The sequence below is a fragment of the Condylura cristata genome, unplaced genomic scaffold (assembly GCF_000260355.1).
Source record: "Condylura cristata isolate star-nosed mole 26May11 unplaced genomic scaffold, ConCri1.0 scaffold00035, whole genome shotgun sequence".
Taxonomy (NCBI): Eukaryota; Metazoa; Chordata; class Mammalia; order Eulipotyphla; family Talpidae; genus Condylura; species Condylura cristata.
In genome coordinates, this window is record NW_004567136.1 from 5,873,557 (window position 1) to 5,896,541 (window position 22,985).

General features: G+C 60.5%; 2 protein-coding genes and 1 pseudogene across 5 annotated transcripts in view; 1 reads left to right on the forward strand and 2 right to left on the reverse strand.

The window, feature by feature from the left end:
• APBA2 (amyloid beta (A4) precursor protein-binding, family A, member 2) overlaps window positions 1–17,467 on the forward strand; it is a 163,985-nt gene extending 146,518 nt beyond the window's left edge. For all 4 annotated transcript variants that reach the window (XM_012732735.1, XM_012732734.1, XM_012732733.1 and 1 more), the window contains 6 exons: window positions 2,003–2,188; window positions 4,640–4,819; window positions 5,917–6,129; window positions 6,808–6,927; window positions 13,878–14,018; window positions 16,256–17,467. In XM_012732735.1, the coding sequence (XP_012588189.1) occupies window positions 2,003–2,188; window positions 4,640–4,819; window positions 5,917–6,129; window positions 6,808–6,927; window positions 13,878–14,018; window positions 16,256–16,327 (912 nt within the window). In that variant the 3' untranslated portion in view covers window positions 16,328–17,467. The remainder of the gene's footprint in view (window positions 1–2,002; window positions 2,189–4,639; window positions 4,820–5,916; window positions 6,130–6,807; window positions 6,928–13,877; window positions 14,019–16,255) is intronic.
• Window positions 10,554–13,836, reverse strand: LOC105854384 (annotated as a pseudogene).
• Window positions 17,468–18,561: 1,094 nt separating the features above from the next.
• FAM189A1 (family with sequence similarity 189, member A1) overlaps window positions 18,562–22,985 on the reverse strand; it is a 130,794-nt gene continuing 126,370 nt past the window's right edge. The window contains exons 9-10 of the mRNA XM_012732755.1: window positions 22,456–22,527; window positions 18,562–21,609 (exon numbers count right to left, since the gene is read on the reverse strand). Of these exons, the coding sequence (XP_012588209.1) occupies window positions 21,287–21,609; window positions 22,456–22,527 (395 nt within the window). The 3' untranslated portion in view covers window positions 18,562–21,286. The remainder of the gene's footprint in view (window positions 21,610–22,455; window positions 22,528–22,985) is intronic.

Here is a 22,985-nt window from a genome sequence, read left to right on the forward strand (position 1 = left end):
TTTCTGAGGCCCGGGTGGGTGGGGAGGGGAGGGTAGGGAGTGGGATCCTCCTTTAGGAGAGGCCACATGCCAGTCTGCCATCACCCCTCCCGCTGCCGAACTGCTCCCCGCCAGCAGCTGTGTGAGCTGCGCATGAACCCCTCCCATAAAGAGGGATGACAGGTCTGGGGGTGGGGGGCGAGATCTCCCAGTTGGGAAGTGAATCTGCTGTGCTCTCTTTCTTGATGGGAACGTTGCTGACTTGTCTTGCTGGGGAACAGCTGGTTGGTGCAGGAGCCATTTCTCCTGGCATCTTTGACTTCCTGGCCAATTCCAAGCCCCTGCCAAGTTGCTGGGTGTCAGGGCCGGTGGGAGCAGAGGACGCACCCTGCGACTGAGGACCCGCTCTCTAGCTGGGTAGAAGAGACACGCCTGGTGCCCTGCGCACTCGGGAGAAATGCTGGCAGCCTGAGATAGCTAGACCAGGTTCCCACCCGAACCACCTAGAACTTGGGCTGGCCTGCGGGAGAGGGAAGGCGGATATGTGGAGGTGTGTGGGTCGTCACCCCGTGAAAGTAAACCAACCAAGCACTGATTTGTGTGGGCCCATCGGCACCTTTGGAGTTGGACTAGAGAAGAAGTGAGGGGAACAAGGGCTGGGAGGTTGGGTCAGGAAGGCTCTTGAAGGCACAACCTGGCCTGGCTGAGGGTGGGTGGTATAAGCAGGCCATTCTGTGAGCTTGTTCTGGGTACTGTTTGGGGTAAACTGAAAGAGAGGTAGGGTAGGAAATTAGCTTGACTGAAAAATAAAAAAACAAAACATTGGCAGACAAGAGTGGGAGCAGACGAGGGGGGCTGTGTAGGCTGAAGACGGCAGTCAGGGCAGGAGAGCGGATGCTCCCGGCACCATTTGCTGGCGAGGTTGTCGGGTCCCACGTTATGGTCATCGCATCTGTGTCATAGATTAGGTGCTGGCGTGTATGTGGATTTATCTCTGGGCCTTTGACTCTAGCCCACTGATCCATATATCTGTTTGTGCACCAACACTGTTATTATTATTATTTTTTAGTACTGTTGCTTTACAGCAAAGTTTGAAGTCAGGTGTGTGGTGGTCAGCATCTGTCTGAGAGGAAGGAGGTGCTGGGGGAGAGAATGTGTCTGACACCTGGGGATTGATTCTGGACATCAGGAGAAATCAGACTCACCCTGACTTCCCCTTCCATAAGTCCCACCGCAAAAGGTAGTTTTGGGGTGATATACCACCCCCACAACATAGGCCAGAAAGCAAATCAGCCCAAGGATGACAAATACCCACTACACAAAAGTGGATTCTGGGAGGAAGAAAAGGGCTTCAGAGGTCGCAGAAACACCCGATTTCTTTTGTGGACAGAGAACAAAGACATAAAAGACCAACTGATTAGTTTCTCAGAGCCTTTGTGTGTAGCCTGGCTGGCTGGGGGTGGGGGCAAGAAGCTCGGTGGAGATTCCTGTCAGAAAACAAAAGCCATCAAGAATCATGGGCCTGCAGGGGCCTCGGGGCCCCCCCACAGTTCAGTGTCAGCCAACGGCCTCCTGTGGCCCCTAACGGGGACCCAGGCTGCTTGGGCTCCCTGGGAAGGACCTATAGTGGGAAACGTTGGCTTTGACGCCTTCTTCTGCTCTGCAGAGGCGTCGGGGTCAGGCGCTCTTGGACCTGGGTGGGGTGCGCGCCTCTAGAGGGGGGACCCTTCCCCAGAGCATGTGATCGGCTGGATCCGGGCGTCCCCACAATGCAGCTTTCCTGCTCTTTCTCCCACAGGGACTGAGCTCCCCAGCGCCATTTTGGAAGCTGGGGCTGATGTGAAGGCAGGTTCATCCATCCGACTGTAAGTCGTCACCCGCCAGTGCTCTGCCTGCTAGGGCAGTGGTTCTTCATGGGGCGACTTTGTTCCCCTGGAGATCATCTGGAAGCGGCTGCAGCTATTCCCACCGTCACGTCACCGTCACGTTCCCTGACGTGCATCCCCTTGTCTCCTCCCGCCAGGAAACCATGATGGACCACGCCCTGCGCACCATCTCCTACATCGCCGACATCGGGAACATCGTGGTGCTGATGGCCAGGCGCCGCATGCCCCGGTCCGCCTCCCAGGACTGCATCGAGACCACCCCCGGGGCGCAGGAGGGCAAGAAGCAGTACAAGATGATCTGCCACGTGTTCGAATCCGAAGACGTAAGTAGAGCCCGGGGTGCGTGATGCGCTTCCCGAGGGCCCCGACCCCACCTGGCCGCGGGCGGGGCTGGGGGCGCCCACCCCACCTCCGACCCGTGATGCCTCTGTCCCGGGGTTCACAGGGACGGTGAACCTCGTGAAGTAAGTTCTAAAGGTGCTGTCAATGGCGTCCATGTTTATACCGTACTGTAAACGTGTGGGCGTTCCCACAGTCAGCTGGACTCGGGAAGCGCGTTCCGAAGAGCTCTGGGAACCTGTTCTCTCAGAAAATGAAGTACCCCTTCACTGGCTTTCCCTGTGCCTCATTCTCAGGCCCGGGGTGAATCTTGAATGGGGTGACACCCTCTTCCTCAGCCACGAGGGGGGAAATGGCGCCCAGGAGAGGGCGGAGCTTTGGGGGTGTCTCTCAGCTGCCCCCCCTGTGGCGGGTCTCACCCAGGACAACGGGGAGCCCCTGCTGGGCCTCTCCTATGGCTGCTGCCAGAGTAAAATTTTACAAAATTATCTCTTCTCCATGACACTTGTAAAGCGCCTTCTCTCCATGATGCTTGAGGACTCTTAGAAAGAGCGTTTTTGTTCACACGTGATCTTGAGGGTGTCTTGGGGACCTGGAGCTGTGGGGAAGTGTCCCAAACGGTCACATCTTAAGACAGGGGGGAGGGGTGTTGGGGAGGCCGGTCATCTTCTTGCTGAGAAGCTGACATCACTGGAAGTGCCCTGGGGCAGTGGCACCTTGGTAGAGAAACACAAACTCACGTCCTCCCACTGGAACAGACACCCATCGCCATGGGTGGGCACTTTTGTGGGACTCCAGGCCTGAGGGTGACTTCAAGACCCGGTGGGAGACGTAGGGCCTCGAGAAGGGCAGTGAGTGCCCGCAGTAAGGCGAGAAGCAGCCAAGTGGCGGGAGGTGCGCGGCGCTGACCTGGCCTCGGTTTCCCCTGTGCAGTGGCAGATGAGGCCAGCCCAAAGGCGGTCAGAGAGGGGCTCTGTGTGGCCCTTGGCAGGAGGGATGGGCCTGTCCGGCAGGGTGTGAGGGGGCCACAGGGCAGCTGCCCAGAGAATGGGACCAAGGGTGGCTCCTTCAGGGTGGGCAGCCGGGGGAGGGGGCTCCGAAGGCCTGGAGGAAGCAGAGTGAAACACCCAGGAGAGAACGGGGGCGGCCTGCACGTCATGAGTGGCCTCTCTGAGCCTCAGTTTCCCGTGTGTGAAATGAGCTTGGCCCTTGGGAGTGGTGAGTCGCACAGGTGAGAAGCTGGTGCAGAGTCCTGCCGGGAATGGCGGGTCTCCCCTTCCCCGCCCACCTGCCCGAGGCTGCTAGCCCGTTTCCCCACCCCACCCCTGAAGCCCAGACCCCCACCTTTGGCGGGAGCCCCTCTGGCTCCTGCCCTTCCGGCCCCGCTGTGTCCAGGCTGGCAGCGCCACCTGGCGGCCCCGGGCGCCGCTGGCGGTGGAGCTGAGCTGCCCTCCTGTCCTGTTGGGCTTGCTCCTGTTGAGCCAGGTGCGGGCCCATCCTGGAAGCTGCTCAGGGCCCGATTTGGGAGGGCAGTGCCCTGTAGACGCCACACCTGTTGCAGAAGCTGCGCCTGTTCTTCCTTTAGCTAGTCCTGCCATCCTGTGAAGCACTCAGCTCAGGCAGGGTGCAGAGGGAGAAAGATTTGGTTTTCACGGTTTGCTGGGGGGTGCCGGGGGTGCACCTGCAGAGGCCCCCTTGATGGCAGTGGGGGAGGTAGGTGGGTGGGAGCCCGGGGGGGGCAGAGTTGGGGTCCCGCAGCCCTGCTGTGCGCTGAGATGGCGCCCCGGGCCCCCCGGGCCCCAGCTGCGCATCTGCTCGTCTGCTCCCCCTCTCCTGGGAGCGCCAGAGTGCTGCTCTCGCCTGCTACCGTCCCTGGCTACACACCAGCCAGTGGTTGTGCACCGCCAGGCCTCTGCAGTGTGAGAGGTTCAGTCATGTCACAGAGGGGCCGTGCAGATGTCCCAAGGCCTCTCGCTGGCCCAGCCTGGCCCGGCCACACCTCGCCACGAGACGGTTGAGCCCTGCCTGCCTCCCCCGTTGATGACAACCCTGCAGCTCTGAGATTTGGAATAAGATGAGTGGGAAGAAAATACCGTAGTCACCTGTGACAGCAACAAAAATGTGATAATTAGCAAATTGTTCAAATAGTCACCCTAGACTGCTTGGCCTGGAATGTCTGGGAGTTCAGCAGCTCCGGCGGGCGCCTTGACGGGTACAGGATAGCAGGAAGGTTCACACTCCCTGGGGCCCACAGTGGGGTGAGGGAGGACAGCTCTCACGCAATGAGGCCCCGGAGATTCTCTCCTGTTCTTTCAAATCTCAGCGGGGCACCCCGATGTGCAGGCTCTGCGCCCAGCCTGTGGCGGCCCCCCCTTCTCTGGGCGCGCGCAGTCCGTGCCTCTGTGCTTGTCCCTGATGCCCCCACGCTGCCACAGGCCCAGCTCATCGCCCAGTCCATCGGCCAGGCCTTCAGCGTGGCCTACCAGGAGTTCCTGAGGGCCAACGGCATCAACCCCGAAGACCTGAGCCAGAAGGAGTACAGCGACATCATCAACACCCAGGAGATGTACAACGACGACCTCATCCACTTCTCAAACTCGGAGAACTGCAAGGAGGTGAGTGGCCCTCCCAGCAGGAGCGCCCCCAGGCGGCCTCGGCCCCTGGGGGGGCCTGGTGCTGCCCAGCTCAGTGCCCCTGCACGGGGCTCTCGATGTCAACGTCTCCCCAGCAGGCCGGGGTGCACCCGGAAAGTACATCTGGTGCCAGCGTGGGAGCTGAGCGCTTGTGTGAAATGAGACGCTGTTAGCAGAGAGGCTGATTGGAATCAGTCTTAATGACCTTGAAAATGCGCCTTTTAATGTTGCTTTTATCTTCGGCTGGCACTGAGCACCCAGGAGCTGTTTCTGAAAGCAGGCAGGAGGCACTGGAAGACGGAAACATGGCGCGCTGCCTGGTGGGGTTTCAAAGCTGCAGGTTGTGCAGGCCCCGTGGGTCTTCTCAGAGGCCTCTAGAGCGTTCTGAGGCCGAGGAGCGAGCCCCTGGGAGGACCTCTATTCTGACTGCTCTTGAATGAATGAGGGAATGAATGAATGATTCTACTTGTGAATGAATGAGTGGCGCTGACGACTTCTTGCATGAGAGACCTTGGATGCTAGTTTAATGGTGAATGAATGACCCGGCTTGTTTGTTGACTGAAGAGGTGAATGAGAGAGTGGCTGGCTCTCCCTGAATGAATGCATGATTTAGTTTGCTTGTGAAGGAGTAAACACATGATCCTGACCACTTGGTGAAGGAATGGTCCTGAGGCTTGTTAAATGAGTGAAAGAATGACCCTGATTGCTTGCTAGTGAGCAAACGATGAACGAGCTGACTCCTCCTGGATGAGTGACCCTGGCTGCTAGTTCAGTGAGTGTTTGGGGTTGATCATTGAATGAATGAATGACCCAGGCCACCTGCTGGAGTAAAGACAGGCAGCTTTCTGAGAGAATGGCCCTTGAGGTCGAGAGAAACTAGGACTTTTCTAGAACAAAGGCTGGGGGCAAGAGCTGAGCCTGGAGTCTGAGGACATGACTCTGCCTCGGTGTCCTCTCTGCTGGGGGAGCTGACACTGGTGTAGGAGAAAGGGGCCCGGCTGGGCGAGGTGGGCCCCAGGAGGATGGGCGCCAGCGTGGACCAAGGCTGCTGCCCCTCTGACTCTGCTGTTTCCTTGCAGCTGCAGCTGGAGAAGCACAAGGGCGAGATCCTGGGCGTGGTGGTGGTGGAGTCGGGCTGGGGCTCCATCCTGCCCACTGTGATTCTAGCCAACATGATGAACGGCGGCCCGGCCGCCCGCTCGGGGAAGCTGAGCATTGGGGACCAGATCATGTCCATCAACGGCACCAGCCTGGTGGGGCTGCCGCTCGCCACCTGCCAGGGCATCATCAAGGTGGACGCAGGGACCCACCCCCCTCATCATAAGCTCCCTTCCCCCGGGGGAAGCTGAGGTCAACTAGTGCATGCTAATGCCAGCGAGGCCCCAGACCATCCCAGCTCCCAGGAGCCATTTTGGTTTCCCCTGGCCCAAGGCTGAGCCACAGTGACTCCAGCGGGGGCCGAGGGCCCAGAGATGCAGGGTCCCACTTGTCGCCATTGGCCTGGGGCTTCCCGGTTTTAGGACCCTGGGAGGGCCGGGCACCCTCTGTGGATGTGGGAGCCAGGAGGCTCTTCTGACCGGCTGACCCCTGAGCCTGCAGCCTTGGGGGATGCTGCACTGCCCCTGGGGGCTCAGGCAGAGAGGACACCAGCACGAGGGGCCAGGGCCTTCCCGCCTGACCATCTGGGTCGCTAGAGGCCCCGGGCGGGATGAGCAGACCCGCCAGCCCAGAGGCTCTGCTCGCCTGTCGGGGACAGCTTCAGTCTCTCACAGCCTGCGTGGCGGTGTCTCCCTCCTCTCGGCATGATGCGCCTCTGAGGCCTCCACTGGCCCGGATGCACCTCAGAGGCCTTGGCTCCTGGGTGTGGGTGTCCTCTCACAGGCCCACTCAGGCCAGCAGGAGCCCGCGGGTCCTCGGCCTGGGCCTGCGAGGCCGCAGTGGCCTGTGACTCCCGTCCCCGTGCTCTGCAGGGTCTGAAGAACCAGACACAGGTGAAGCTCAACATCGTCAGCTGCCCGCCGGTCACCACGGTCCTCATCAAGCGGCCCGACCTCAAGTACCAGCTCGGCTTCAGTGTTCAGAATGGAATCGTGAGTCCATCATCCCTGCCCTCCGTGTGGAGGGTCTGGGTGCAGGGAGCAGGGGTGCAGCTCTCATTACCCCTCTCTCCCCGCCGCCACCCCGCTACCTCTGGAGCTGCCCGTAACTGAAAGGCTCATGCCCACACCCTGGCCGGTGAGACCAGCTACCAGCAGCCAGGCCATGTGGGACAGGCCTGGAGTACCAGTGAGACAGGGAGAGAGGACCAGTGCTGGCAGTGGAGTGCCGTCCTTGCCTGGGGCACCCTTGTCTCTGCACTAAGTGCTCTCTGCAAACAGCTGCTTTTCAGTGGGGGGAGGGAGGGGGAGAGAAGGTGCGCGGCGGGGAGGGGTGGGAAGCCATTGGTACCAGGTACCAGGCCTTTCCCAACTGGCCACGTGCATGTGCACACATAGCCAGAGGCAGCATCTGGCCCGCGGGGGGAAGACATCCACTCGCTCGTTTTTCACTTATTCATTCGTTTATTCACTCTCCTGTTCAGAACCATGTGTGGAGGCACTGAGGAGGAAGGAGGGCTTCCTGGAAGAGGTGATGCTGGGTTTGAGTGAGGCTGCTCAAATTTCAGTACCTGTTTCTCAGGTCGAGCTCTTTAGTTCAGTTTTCTTGCTTTTTAAAAAAGATTTATTTCTATTTATGCATTCAGAACCAGGGTACAGGCCAGAGGTTTGTGTAGGTGTAAGAGGATTCACCAGAGACAAAGTGGGGAGCAGGACAGGCAGATCAGCTGAAATACACGGCTGAGGGGAGCAGCGGGCGAGACAGGAGAGGCGGGCCAGCTCTGGCCAGGGATCGAACTCAGGCCGCAGTGGCTGGCGATAGCTTGATGGCACCGAGACTCCCTGGTGCAGGCCCTTTTTGCTTCTCTCTGACCCTGTCTGGCCAGTGTGGTTTCCATTTCCTAAGTTATTCCTCCTGCAGCATTCTCAGTGGCTAGGGAAGTGACCACAGGGGAGGGGACACCAGCTGAGAGGATTAAAAGGCCACAGAAGAAAAGGTGGGCGTAGAAGTGGTGTCAAGTGAGGAGGAAAAGGTGTGTGCCCACCCATAGCCACAGAGGAAACCCCGTGGGGGAACATTCTAGAAAACCAACTGCAAATGGGACGGAACTTCCCCAGTTGCTCCCGGAGAAGCAGTGTAGGAGCCCAGGGCATGGCCTCCAGGCCTCTGTTCCTGGTCAGGGCTCACTTGCCGCCGGGACAAGTAGCTCCCAGGTTGCCACCCCGTAGGAGTTGAGTCGCAGTGGGGAGGGGCGTCATTGCGTGGAACCACTCGGGGTGCAGACTGGCCTTCGCCTGGTCAGTGGGGCAAGACCCCACTGAAGCAGTGGGGAGACAGAGACACCGACTTGGCCACAGCCGTGTCTACCACTTCCTACGGGCTGGGCGGAACTTTTCATGAACTCGGCAGCGCACAGTCGGGGAACGTGGTCAGAGGCAAAGGGGGTGGGGGTGTCTGGCCAGTGTGGCCACAACTTCTCAGCCGTGTGACTCTGGGCGAGTCGCTTAGCCTTTCTGGGCTCCCTTCAAATGGGGGATGTCAGCTGACTGAGGAGACCCATGACGTATACTGAGACAGCCGGGTGGCTCACCTGCGCCAGCTTCTGTGGATGAGAACGGCCCTCTGCGTCCGGTGTGGGGCTCACCATGCCGTCGGCGCCCCGTGGGGGCCCCTGTTGGGGGCAGTGCATGGGCCCCAGGAGTTGGCCGGCCTGGCCCTGGCCTGTGTGCTCTGGGGCACTCCCGTGGAGGAGGACCCGCTTGCTGGGGGCAGGGTGGCCGGCGGCAGGGCCGCCATGGCCCTCAGCTCTCCGTCCAGGCACACGCAGCCCGTGCAGGAGCCCAGGGAGGGTGTGGAGGGAGACGAGTCCGCGTGGCCTGATGCTGTTTAGACCGACCGAAATGGGGTGCCGGTGGCTGCGTGGAGCAGCGCCCCCTGCACCTGCCTGTGAGCGCCCGAGCCGCGGACAGGTGTCGGGTGTGGGGGTGCTGTCCAGGGCCGCCAGCGGCACTGCTGCTGAGCAGTGTCCCCATGTCTGTGAGCCGGCGTGGCCACTGCCCGTGGCTGTGGCCTGTCGCCGTGTGGCTCCTGAGTGCGAGGGCCTCTCCCAGCAGCCGGGCTCGTGGAGGAGTGGTCTGAGAGTGTATCCAGGAGGCCTGGGGGGCTGGCTGCTCTGTCCAGGGCTTGCTCTGAGGGCAGGAGAGGTACCCCTGCCACGCGGTCGGGTTGGGGTCTCGGCTCTGTCCCGCCCAGCCTCACCGAGGGGCGCTGAACTGGTGAGTGTCCCCTGGGCCCCCTCTGCCCACAGTGCGGTGCTCTCTCTGGGACCTCCGGCCTCCCCCTCACGGGGCCACCTAAAGTCTTGGCTCCGCTGGCCTGGGGCAGCCACGGGGTGGCCCGTGTCCTCGGGACTGGCTGGCTGTGACTGGGGATGGCCCTGAGCGGCCCAGGGCAGCAGGCCATGACATTCATCAGCCCCCAGGAACTGGGGTTTCGGGGGGCTGCTATGGAAACATGCCCCGTGCAGGGGCAGGCTGTGACGGGGAGGGGGAGCAGCTGGACGAAGCCTGTCCCTGCACACGGCACTCTGAGCAGGCCTGGGTGCTCTTATGGAGGGGGAGGGCACAGTGTGCACGCGCGTGTGTGCCCGTGGGGTGGGTGTCCCATTGCCTGTGGGGCCCCCGGCCACCCGCCCTCCACACAAGGGGTGGCCTGCATGCCTAAGAAGCTACGTTAACCTTGTGGGATCCGCCTAAGGTTGGGATCCCTCTCCCAACCTTTCCTTCTGGTCTTGACTTTCTTAGAACACTGCTCTTAATCGTGGTAAAATAAATTAGCTTCAAGTTCACCATCATGGCCACCCTGCAGCACTAAGTGGATTCTCGGGCGTGTGCAGCCGGTCTGGAACTTACTGCTGCATCTTCAAAGCAGGAGCCCCGCTCGCTCCCACCCGGCGCCAGCCCCCTCGCCCCCCCCCCCCGGCCACCCGGCCCGCGTGCTCTGTTCTCTGTCTGCCCCTCAGGTGAAAGTGGAAGCCGTGCCTGGCGCTCATGCCTGGCTGTCTCACCCAGCGTCACCCTCGGGTTCACCCACAGGGCGGCGTGTCGCGTTCCTGCCTTGTGAGCTGAATGACACTCCTGGTGGGGACAGACACTGTTGGTGGGGCGTCCGTGGTTCACCGTAGCTGCCCGTTGCGGCCCGGGGGGGGGGGCGTGTGAATGCGGGGACGCATGTCCTCCTGTCCGGCCTGTCCAGTTCCATCATCTCAAGTACTCCTGGGCCGGGGACCCATCCGCCTGTCAGTTCTGGGAAGCAGGAAACGAAGGCCACTGTATCCCCGCCTGGGAAACTCTTCTCGCAAACCCGGGGTGCCCTCGTGAAGCTGTGTCTGCCAGGCCGGCCCGGTGGGGCACAGTATTGCCACAGGCCGGGACTGAGGCTGGGAAGGTGCAGCAGCTCCCCTCGGGCTCCCAGCTGGGGAGCAGCAGAGGGCACTGGGCCCGAGACCAGCTTCCCGTCTTTAGGTCCTTTCTGGAGTGCAGACATGTGGGGGGGGTGGGGTGGGGAGGGGGGGTGCTGTGAGCGCATGGGGGGTGAGCGCAGGTGTGGATTTGGCAGTGTTGGGAGCAGTACAGGGGCTGACATGTCTGGCCGCGGGGCTGGAGTGATCAGCAGTGTATGTGGCCCTGATGGTGGCTTCCGGCATGCACGGGGTCGTTTCTCCTGTCTCGCACTACAGGGCCTGCGAGCCTCTTGTGCTGCTGTGCCACACAGCCAAGTCCCCTGAGTCCCCGGAATTGTTGGCTGGCGTCTGAGTTGGTCTTGCACAAGTGCTTTTCCATTTTCAGCTTCATTACACCCAGAGTACAAAGCATTTGTTTGCAGACAGGCCCTGGGTGACCCAGTTAGGCTCTTCTTGTGGACCCCTGCTCTCTCTCCCCACAATGCAGTTTGAGACACCAAGAAGCCGCCTGTAGAAGGCCCCCCTCTCCCCCAGGGGTACACAGAGCTTTCCTTGGGCACCTTCAGCTCTCCGAGACAGGAGGAAGCTGCCACCAGGGATTTAATCAAGAAGTCACCTTCCTGGAGTGCACAGCTCTGCGCAGCTGGCCCTGCCTGGCCCCCTGCCGGCCTGGTCTTCCTGAGGCCCCGCTCAGGCTCCTCAAAGCGTGGTTCCATCGGGCTCAGATGCCTTTAAACCTCTTGGGAGTGGGGGAGTAACAGCTAATCTGATGATTTTGTAAGGTATTAGGCAGCCGGGCAGGCAGAGCCCTCACTTGACAGACAGGTGTTCCCCCTTCTGGGAAGGGGGTGCAGGTGAGTGGCTTCTTTTCTCCCCCACCTTGGGCAGGGCCCTGACTGGCTGGGGCACCGGGGCTCCAGGCTGTGACCTCTCTGCTGCGGTTGTCCAGACGGCTGAGAAGCACCTGTGCTTCCTTCCAAAAGGGGGGACGTGAGGCTTCTGGTACCACTTGGGGGCCACAGGCACGTGGCCGGTTTAGAAAGGCCTGTGTGTTTGTGACAAAGCAGAGCTCACAAAACGTGTGACAGGGGAACCCGCGCTGGCATGAGTACCTGAGTGGACTCAGGCTTCAGAAGGTCTCGAGGGGCAGCGGGCTGGCGTGGTCCTGTGGAAAGGTGGGCCCTGGAAATCAGAGGCCGCTGACTGAGCAGGCCCACCAGTGCTTAGAGAGCAGTGGCTCGGATGTCAGCGCAGCCAGAGCTGAAGGGGTCAGCGCAGCCAGAGCTGAAGGCAGGAGGGCCTTCGCCGCAAGACGAGGGTCGGGGTGCTGGAGCGCCTCCCTGTGGAAGGAAAAAGAACAGCAGCGCGGATAAAGCGTCTGGCCGGCCGGCGTCCTCCACCACACACGCCTGTGGCTCCCGTGGGCCTGGGGCCCTCGACCCGTCAGGGTGCTGACCACAGTCACCCTCCAGGCCCTTGGTTCTTGGTCCCCTGCCTTGTCAAGAGCAAGGATTCTTTCAAATGTCACAAAAACCACCAAGACAGTGGCTGTGCAGTAACCACTTAAGACTGGGGAAGGTGAAACACGGAGGCCGCTGTGAATTCAGTGAGTCCTTTAGGTCATATGGGGTGGCCCGTGGGCACTTGGGTCAGGGCCTCACCAGCCTGGGCCTTGCCCACCTGATTCTGGCCTTTCTCATCTTCATCCTTGGCTGCTGCACAGCCCTCGGGCGGGAATGCTGAGGTGATGCCGGGGAAGGGGCTCTCAGGATCTAAGCAAAGCTGCATAGGGCCCCCCAGGGTTCAGGTGCTGGGTTGGGGACACACAGGGGAGCCCTCTAGTGGTGGATGACGCTGGTCTCACGAAACCTCATGGCCAGGGACCAGGTTGCCTCACAGGCCTGACTCTGCCCTCGGTTGGTGGTGGGGTGGTAAGGCGTGAGCACGTTCACACCCGCCCTCTCCAGGGCTTCCGGGCACCACCTGTCACGGGCTGGCATTTCCCTACCTTTCAGGGGTCTTCTGGGGTCAGCAGAGCCACTCGGGTGCAGCTGGCTTAACTTCTGCCCCTGGTCCTACCGCTCTGGCTCTCTGGGTTCTCATGGATGTGTAACCCTAATGCCTCAGTCTTAAGGGACTTTCACAGGCGGATGGAGCTCATCCAGTTGGGGCTTCCTTATTTCCCCACACTCCCCATTTGCCAGCACCCGAGATCATTACCTCCAGCTGAGCGAGAGTCGGTGACTTTGCTCGAGAGAAGAGCAGAGGACGATGGTCAGAGAATCTTCCAGAATGTCTACACCACACACCCTCCATACACCCCGACACAGGAACAAAGGCTTCAGGATGACTGGTGGGGTGGGGCAGTAGGGTCAGAGCCCCACCGTGGGGGGTCTGAGGTTCCCATGATTCTCTCAAAAGCTATGGTTTTGACAGATTTTTTTTTAAATCCATCCTCTGACAAAGGTTTTACTGACAACTTTCCATACAGTTAGTCAAAAAATAAAAAATACAGAACACAGCAGACAGTATCTCATACACCAGAAGTCAGCATGACAAGAGTCCCTTCTCATCGCTGTAAAAAAACCCCCAAAACCTAAGAACTTAGTTTTGGTGGTGGACAGGCCTTCGGTCGTCCACCCAAGGAACCAAAACAACCCAGCAGAGAATTCAAACCAAGGGAGAAGAGGGGATCAGATTTTAAAATAACTGCTTTTGTGACACAAATATGGAGCTGAAAAAGGCCGGCTTGGAGTTAGGCAGTGTCTCTTATTATGACTATCAGCACGTTTTCTTCTTCTAGCTTGCCCAATGTCCTTAGCGCTGACTGGAGGTGCTGTGGTGAAAAGCCGCAGGCTGGGAAGGCATAGAGCATGCCCTGCTGTCTCTGCCTTGGTCCCACCCACTGGCAGGCTGATCCCCCCCGCCGCCTGCTTCCGTTTTAAGTAGGAGACCAGGTTCCTGAGGAGCCGCCTCTGTAGGCCTGGCTCTACCATGGGCTTCCCCTCAGTGCCAGGGCCACTGGGGGTGGCCTGAGTGGCTAGGAGCACTGCATAGCCACTGGGACGCCCCTGCGTGATGCGTCGAGTGACCTCGTCCAGTTTGGGCTGGGCCACTCAAAGGCGCTGCGCGATCTTCAGCTGAGTCCGTTTACTCCCAGAAGTGTGGCCTTTGAGGAGGCCGCTGATAGCAGCCTGGTCTCCCTCTAGGATATGCATAGATGTCGGGAAGCAGCTCTTTTTCAACACCAGAAGCCCATTCCAACCCAGCTGCAGTGGGTTTTGACAGATTTTCCAAGTCATAAAGGCCCCTGCCCACGAGTCACGTGTCACCACCACGTAATGCATAGGAAGCCTCTGTCCGGTGGGGCTTCTCCCTCCGCGTGGTTAATTTCTCCTGTCCCGTCTTCGGGGACAGGCGTGAGCGCCTGGCGGGTGTGGCGGGGACTTGGGCGCTGACCTGACCCACGTGTCTGCTTAGATCTGCAGCCTCATGCGAGGGGGCATCGCGGAGCGAGGCGGGGTCCGCGTCGGCCACCGCATCATCGAGATCAACGGGCAGAGTGTGGTGGCCACCGCCCACGAGAAGATCGTCCAGGCTCTGTCCAACTCCGTTGGAGAGGTACGGCTAGGCCCGGCCCTGCCCCGTCATCTTCCTGGAGCCAAAGCACAGTCCAGGGCCTCTGGGCCCCCGGCGAACCAGGGGGTGTTCGAGATGCCCAGTGAAGCCGGTGGTCCCGCCTGGAGAAACCTGCTTTCTTGGAGAGCGGCGGGGCCCCGCTGGGAGGGAACTTGTCTCTGCAGGGAGGCCTGTGTGCACCATCTCTCCTGAAGGGCCCTGGCCAGCAGCAGAGCCTGCCGGAGGTGGGGGTGGGGCGCTGACCCCCAGCCAGCGAGGGCCTGTCTCGAGGATGAGGGTGACGGTGAAGGCGGAGGCAGGGCTGTCTCTCCCAGCCACAGCGCGGCCCCTTTGGCACGGGAGCTGGCCGGTGCTCACCCTGCCAGCCCCCTCTGCCCGCTCCCTGCCGGCCAGTCCCTCCCATGCTCTGGCCCCAGCTTCCTCCTCTTCTGGTTCTTCCTGGCATCTGCATGATGCCCCATGAGAATGGGCAGGGTTACGCATGAACGGGTAATTTGGGACAAGATGCAAGATGCTCGAGCCGGAGATCGTGCCACAGTGCATGGGCAGGAGGCCCCCCCCCACCGGCAGGGGTGTGCAGGGGGGAGCCAGAGTAAATGGGGTGAGGGTCCCTGTGGGAGGCGCACGGATGACGGCACTGGGGGCAGCTGTGTAGCTGCCAGTTGTGCAGGGCTTGAGCCTGAGGCGTGGGGAGTCTGGGTGCCGTGAGGGGTAGGCGCAGGTGAGGTCCTCTGGCAGAGTGGGGGCCAGGAGCCGCGTTCCTTCTCTGGCGCTTGGCAGGCCCAGGTGGCGGGCAGTTATTTCCAGAGGGGGCTTAGAGCATATTTTCCTGGGGCACGTGAGCAGCACGCGGTGAAGTGGCGGGGCGGGGGGGGGATCTGGGCCCCCGATGGGCAGCTGCAGATGGCTGGCTCTCAAGGGGCTGGGGGCAGGGAGGCCCCATCAGCAGCTTTTTACAAATGACCTCGAAGAAAGGAAAATCCAGTTTCTGTAAGTAGGTTCTTAGAAGCGCTGCCTCACAGGACAATCCCTGTCACACCTGGGAGGAATTGGGGGAAGGAGGGGAGTCCGCTGGGAGCTGGAAGAACTTTTCAGTCTCCCAGACCTGAGACTGATTCGGGAAGGCCAGGGAGAGGGGGAGGCTTGCAGGCAGGGTGGGGTGAGGCTCTTTAGGGGGGCTCTTGCTTGCTTGCTTGCTTGCTGTGGGGCCTGGGCCTGGGAGATTAAGATGTCTGCCCACCTTCCCGTCTCCCATGGGTCACTGATAGGCAGGACCTGAGTGCCGTGAGCCTTGGGGGCAGGTTCAGACTGAGGAATTACACAGACCTCATCTTTGGAGGGAACAAGCCCTGGGGAGATGGAGGAGCTAAAATCTGAAGTGATCAAACAGACTGGGTGGCAGGGGGCAGGGAGAATGACTGACAGAGCCAAAATGCTTCTGCAGTTTCGTCCTGCTGGGTTTGCTCAATAGAGACCGAGAGAGCAGCTTGCCCGAGGGAGGTGGACCCACGCAGGGAGCTCACCTCTGGCCACCTCGCCCTGGGCACAGGAGGGTCAGGCTGGCAGTGCCCACGCTGGTCAGAGCCCCCAGGGCCTGGTGCAGAGTGACCCTGGGCAGGCCAGCCAGAGCAGAATGCTGGAAGTGGGGCAGAGGCAGAGCCGACCCTGTGCGGGGTTCCTGTGCGGGATTTGGGGGTACATGCCCGCCCGGCTGCCTTCTGAGCCTCACTTTGTGTACCCAGTGCTGCTGGAGCAGAGGCCAGAGCCCCAAAGGCTCATTTGCTCACTGGCTGCCAGAGGATGGGGGGCTTGAGACCCCTGGCTCCCAGCCAGCGATCCCCGCGTCCTGGGGGCCATTTGCTCCTCACCTTAAGGCCTCTGCAGAGGCCTGTGTGCCCCTTTCCCCTGCCCCCAGGCAGTGGCCAAACAATAGTCACTGAGCTTGAGGAAGGGGAACTGGCACCCTCTTTCGGCCCCTAAAGATCCGGGGGTTTTGGGGGGTCCAGGTAATAGTCTGCACCAGAAAGCACTTTCTAATCCACAGTCTGGCTGACCACGACGATGACCATCTTCGGTCTTCTGAAAGCCGGAACTGGACAAAGCCTCGTGGGGGTGGGGGGGTCGGGCATGGCTTCCCAGGGTTTGGGCTTGTGTCCGGGGAGAGGGGAGGGCAGGGAAGGGGGAGGGGAGCCGGCTGAGCCCTTCTCTCTCATTGACAGATCCACATGAAAACTATGCCTGCTGCCATGTTCAGGCTCCTCACGGGCCAGGAGACCCCACTGTACATCTAGGCCGCCCACCTGCACGGCCCAGCCCACCTGGGCTCAGAGGAGCGGGAGGCCGGACCCAGGCTGACCCCTGACCCCGCAGCCCCCTCACCCCCAAGGACACCGGCTTCCCTGAAGGGCTGCCCTCACCACCACCCACTTCTTTTTTTTTTTTTTTTTTGGACCAAAAGGGGTTTGTCTATCAAGAGTCACAGGAACCAGTCTTTGTAGACAGTCGAGTATTTGCCGCGTTTGAACTCTTCCCATTGCGACTACGAGGGTGTTTCTTTGTACTTCTGTGTGGTGTGGAGCGTGTCGTTCCTGCGAAGCCCCGAGAGCGGACGTGCGGGGCGCCCAGGGGCCGGCAGCCTGCGGGGGGAGGGCGCCCCGGCACCCCGGGGCTGCCCCCGCTGCTGACTCCTCGCCAGCCCAGCTCTCCAGCTCTCAGGATGTGACTTGTAATTAAACTTTGGGAACATGTGATTGTATTTCACGAGGGAGGAGACGTACCTGAGTTAAATAAAGGATGATGGCCACAAGATGAAAACTCCCTATTTCTTTAGAGGGTATCACGGTTCTGACTTTTATTTTGACAAAGTTGTTCTTCAGACTTTAGGGTTTTCAGGTGACCCAGGACCTCACCTGCTGCTCCTGTCCTGGAGTCTCTGTGGACTGACCTGGGCGAACCTCCACGGGCCTCCCCACCTGCGGGCCGGCTAGCTCCTTCCCCAGGGACAGGGGGAGCAGCTCAGGCGTCGGCGACCCAAGAAAAGCTCCACGCACGCATCCACACACGCACCCCTCCCCCAGATGAACAGAACCCACACCAGTGAACTGGACCTCGGCCACTCCGGGCGCCGGCGGCGAGCCTGGGCCCTTGGCCAGCCGGGCACCCGCACCGTGAGCAGTATTAGAGTGTGTGTAGGTGAAGTAAAACGTAGTCTAGTTCAGCTCATTAGAGATCCATGTTAACTGACGTCATTTTGTCTGGAAGTCTCTTTTTTTGGCCCAGGCCTTGAAGAATACACTGTGACTTAAGAAGCCTTACCAAGCAGTAACTCAAGCTTTAGGATTACTGTGTTCAAGGAGTGACCTGTGTGTTGCATGCAGCCGACCTTAGGAAGACTCGCTAATATCACTAATAAACCTGAAGTCATGATGAAACGCTGTTGGTGTGGCTGGTTTGTAAAGCGAGGGGAAAGCCCCCCCTCTGCACCGCCTCCAGGGGCGCCCCAGCGCAGCCTGGATGCTGTGTGGTGGCTGCATCCTCCAGGGCTGGAACTCCGGGGGGCGAGGGGGCTCTCCCTAAGGAGGCCAGAGGGGGCGCTCCAGTCACCCAGTGGCTGGAAGGTCAGTGGTGGTGAGGGCCCCAGGGCCGCCTCCTCCCCCACTGCTCTAGCTCAGTAGTGGGGAGGCAGGCTTGGGCTTCTCCTGATTCCAATGTAAATGACCTCCAGGTGTGTGGGGGCCCTTAAGTGTAAACTGACTTCCAGGTGTGTGGGAGCTCCTGAATGTAAATGGCCTTCAGGTGTGTGGGGGGGCTGTTCCCTGCCGCTGTCTGAGCACTGCTTACCTGCAGGGGCCTCTGCAGTTGTCTGGGGTAGTAACGGACCAACAACACTCCTGTCACCGCTGTCCTGGTGTCATTTGGCAGGGGCAGCAGGGGTGAGGGGCCCTTGGGCCAGAAGGCCTGGGAACTTGGCAAGTAGAAGCCTACTCTTCCCCCTCCCGCCCTGCCTCCTGCCCCTGCTGGAACTACTGGCCGGACTCTGCGTGCCAGCCAATAGCCAGGCCTGGCCCACACTCTCGGGTGATAAGAAATGTCACCAGTGATGGCACACGGTGACTCGGTGATGGGAAACCCACGGGGATGACAACTGAGATGAAAAAAAAATGTACAAAGTGATGTAAAAATAAAATGTTATAAAAAGGTCACTAGTGAAAGCCGCAGCTGGGGCCTAGCTCAGGAGAGCAGAGGGGCGGTCCCTGTGAGGCTCCAGGCAGGGCGGACTAGGGCTGGGAGAGGAAACCCCGCCCAGCAAAAGACGCGGGGCCCAACCAGGTGATGCATGGGGGGAAATCCAGGCGAAAGGCATAGGCCGGGTCTGTGTTCCTGCAGAAACTGCGGGCCTGAGCTTCCCCAGAAGTCCTCAGGGACGGCCCAAGAGCCAGCCCGAACCTACCACCCCCAGACCCTGGACACGGGCTCTTGGCGTCCATCTCTGTCCCAATTAGAGCTTAGACACACGGAGGCCAGAAATAGTTTTTATTAAAACACGGATCATTATGAAAACACCTTGAGGTACATTAAATAAATACAACCTTCAAGTTGTACAAACAGGTCTCCTGTGGCTGGAAAACAATTTTCTATAAATTCTGCCTTAACAGCAGTGTCCGTGAATCAATACAGTGGAGGGGGACGCACTGGAATGGGCTTTCTGTTACATGGTTTGTTACAGCGTTTAATTTGAATTATTGTCGCCTGCCGAAGAAGACATTTAAGTCCTTGTGAAGGGTGAGCTCCACTTCTGTGCTGGCCACAGAGTTGGGGTCCAGAACTCACCCAGCTCAGCATCCTGCAGGCCCCAGCCTGGGTTCAGCGGGTGGGTCAGGGTCTGGCCGCTCACCTGGCCAGACCCTGTGGGTATGAGGGCTGGCAGGTCAGGGGGGCCCTCTGCAGGTGGGGGTCCCATGCAGGCCTGTTTGTGTGTTAACAAGAGTGCGGAGGACAGAGCCAGCTGGAGGGAAGAAAGCCCCATTTCAGATACCCCTCAGCAGCACACCCACACACACCTGAGGCTTGAGGTGCTAGATGTTGGGAGCTGGGGGTGCGGTCCCAGTCCACTCCGGATGGTTCTAACGGGCATCTCTCTGCGCAGACCTTCCTGGGCCCCCCACAGTTGACATGGGCTGCCCTGGGCCCTGAGCAGTGAGCAGGCTATGGCCCATTGATGTGAAGCTGGGTACAGCTTCCTCGTCCAACAGTCCGAGCTCTCTGAGAGCAAACATGAAAGCTTTGAAGCAGGTGTGATGCTTGAGGGTGTTGACCTCCGGCTTCGGACCAGAGCACTCACCTGTGCAGAAGGTGAGACACAGCTTGGGGCAGGGGCCCGGGTGGCAGAGAAAACACCAACCCCCACCCCCCAGCTGAGAGCAGAAGGGGAGGCCACAGGGTGCCAGGCTGGGGGACCCAGTGGTCACTCACCTGGCAGCACAATAAGACACTGGTGCCTGGGCTCCAGGGGGTGGGAGGGGGAGGGGCCGATCCTACGAGTACCCAGGTCTGACAATCAGGCTCACCTCGCCCCAAGCCTTAGCCCCGGGACACGCGTTGCGAGCCCAGGCCAGAATTCAGACCCCATGCACAGGTGGATGCACAGAAAGAGCCCTGATTCACTGACCAGGCCCATTAACACTTTGCAAGGAGGCTCACGGGAGGCCACTTGGAAAGGCCACCAGTAACGTCACCGTGCAAGGGGTTTTCACTTTGGGGAACTTCCCAAGCCCCCAGGTGAGGAAAATTGAAGAACGGACTTCCCGCTTTATAGTCTGAATAAAGTGCTCATCAGTGCACCTCTGGTCTGTCTCCAGTGCAAAAGTCCTGCTTGTTATCAAAAGGGTGATTTGAATTTTTCCAGCCGACTCGGCCCTGGGAGACCACGGCAGTATCGTCAGTGAGGCGGGGGTCATCTCCGCAGCTGGCTGTCCTGCAAGCTTCTTGTGCTGCCGTTCCCAGGGCTCCAGGCTTGTGGCTGTCCCCTCTCAGCTTCCACAGACCTGCCCTCCGCACACTGGCTCCAGGCAGTGCAGGGCAGGGGAGAATGCCAGCTGTGTCCCTTCAACGGCTGGGCCTGGAGTAGCGGCGGGCACTGTCCACACGAGGCCGTGGGCTCTTGGTTGAAACCTGTGGCCTGTGAGCTGCCTTGTTCAATGCAGGGGCCCTCACTGGTGGCTACCCTTTTGGACGGTGCAGGTTTCTTTGCAAATCCCCGTCACTGTGGAAAGTTCTAGAAGGCCAGTGTTGCCCTACAGTTATTGAAGGAAGTGCGTCCGAGATGCTGCCAAACAGGAGAAGCAGGGGCGTGAGAGAGTCAACAGGTGCAGAGCAGGTGAAGCCTGCCTGCTTCTGCTTCTCCAGCTGGGGCATTTTCTGGAAGGAAATGCATTCTCCAAGGCAGCCGTGACCGCTGTCCCCTGGCTGGCCAGGGGACGCCGAGGGAACGCTCTCATGAGGTGCCCATTCCTGGGACACAGGATGCCGTTGCCAGACCACCCACCGAGGCCAAGCTGGAGGAGGCAGACCCAGGGGGCCCCCAGGCGGCTGTATATGGCGCTTACCTTATGGACAAATAGCCCCTAGAGGCTGCTCCTGGCTGGAACCAAAGTGCAAGACGGAGAAAGTGGGAAGGCGCCTGCTGCGGGGAGGGCAAGGGAGGCCCGGGAGACAGGTGACGGGGCCCCCTGCTGGCGCCCCATGCCACATCCACCCGCCTCCCAAGGTGGCGGACCCCCTGCCGTCTGTTCCACAGCTGCCCTTGTGCCGAAGGGACCTATTTTCTTTAAATTCCGCATGTGATAAAGAGTTGATGATTGAGTGATAAAGTCACACGAGCGTGCCCTGGCTACGCGGTGGCATCCTCTGTCCACGTAACACTAAACTAGAGCAGGAGGAGGCCGCAGGCATGGGGAGCACCTGTCACTGCACCCTGCAAGGCAGGCGAGGTGCACGTGCCTGACAAAGCCACAGAGTTCACGATGGACACGGAGAGTCGTTTTCTGTATTACTGGGATAGGTAGGAAGTGTCGTCCCCCAGGAAACAAAGGAGCAGATGCCCCTCCCGGCAGGGAGGCCGTCCCCATCCGCCCCCGGCGCCCAGGCCCCTGCGGGGACGTAGGTCTGTCCTTGCAGGCCCGGCGCCTGGGGCAGAGGGACTGGTTGGCTGGCGCCGCCCGTCCGGGCCCACGACGAGGCGGGTGACTCGTTCACGCCTGATCAAGGACCCCGGCGCTAAGGACGGCCTCCCCCACGCGCCGCTCCTCTGAGGCCACGGCCGAGCGGATGGCGCCCACCACGTGCCGCACCTCGGGCGGGAGCGCGCAGTTGGAATGTTCCAAAAACTTAGCCACCAGCACCCTGGTGTCTGCATAGGCCTTGCTGGCCACGAGCGCGCGTGGCCGCTCTTTGGAGACCGTCTGTAAGGCCTCTGGCTCTGACCGCGGGTCGCTTTTCCAGGTCTCTGGCTCCCCGGGGGGTGAAAGCGGGCGCCTATGCCCACAAGCAGCCGTGACGGAGCGAGGCAGGGAGGCTGCAACCAAGGAAAAGACGCGATTTGAAAACCAGGCAGCGAGAGGCACACGCTTGCCGGGACGCGCTCTCTGCTGAGGCTCCTGGGTGCCTAGACTCTGTTCCGAGTGGTCCCTGCTTCCCCGTCAGCTAAGCTGGTGCTGGCCGAGAGCCGCTGCCGCCCTGGAGCTGGGCACGGAGACAGAAGAGGGGCAGGAGCAGGCGAGGGTCCCCCTTCCCACCCCCTCCGCGCTGGAACTCCTGCGCTCACAGAGGGGGCCTGTGCGGGGCTAGGGTTGGGATCAGTTTCTTGGGATCCTTAACCTTTGCCCTTATGAGTCTGATGGCATCTAGAGACCCGACAGACCAGGGCTGCGGCTTGTGGCGGGGCAGAGAGAGACCCTCCATCCACAGCCAGGGAGGTCAGGGTTCAGACGGCCAAGCACAGGGCCAGCAGGACCCAGGCCTGGGGAGAGGGCCGTGGCCACCCTGGGGGACCTGCAGAATGGACACTATTGTGATGGTGCCGCTGGACGAGCCAGTCGAGACAGCTGTGACCAGCTCACCCGGCAGAGCAGAGGCCTGATTTGCCTCAGCTAAGTTCCAGTCACACAGATAGACACATTCTGGGAGACTGGGGCCTGAGGGTGGCGGTGGACTCACCAGACACCTAAGCATGAGTAAGCAACTCGTATGTGGCACCAGTCTGTGCCCAAGAAAGAGACAGGGGCTGGAAAACTCACACTCCCAGCTGGCATGGTGAGAGCTGGATTCAGACCCAGGCAGGCAAGGGCCGCTCGCCCCTCTCCCCCACCAGCCCCGCAAGCTGCAGCAGACGTCAACGTGTCTTAGAAAAGGAGCATCTTACCAGTCCCCAGAGCCCGGGACAGTCCTGCTTCAAGGTCCTGGCTGCAGGAGGGGGTGTTGGAAGAGGAGTCACCTTAACCAGAAAGGCAATTTGGTTAGCGCGGGAAGGGAGGAAGGAATTTTGGATGCCACTACAATGACCCTCCCCAGACGAGAAATATATTGCAGATGCCAGATGAGCAGAGGAGCACTCCTGAACCTGCCCAATCCCAGCTTCAGATAAAACAGGAACAGCCCTGCACTGCACCCACGAGGGGGGGGGAGTCTCCTGGGGGCACGGTCCCAGCCCGGCCTGCAGAGCTGGCGCCCCATGCCAGAGAGGGGCCTGGGCTCTTCCGTGGAGACAGCTGCCTCCGAGGGGCCCCAGGGGCCTGGGGGAACAAGGCTTCGGCGTGCGGAATGGAGGCGGGTCTGCTCTGAGAAGCTGAAACAACGGAGCAGCGTGGCACACGTGGGTGCACGGTGCACGCTGACCGCGGGTGACCGGGTGCGCTCTGACCGCGGGAGCACCGGGCGCGCTCTGACCGCGGG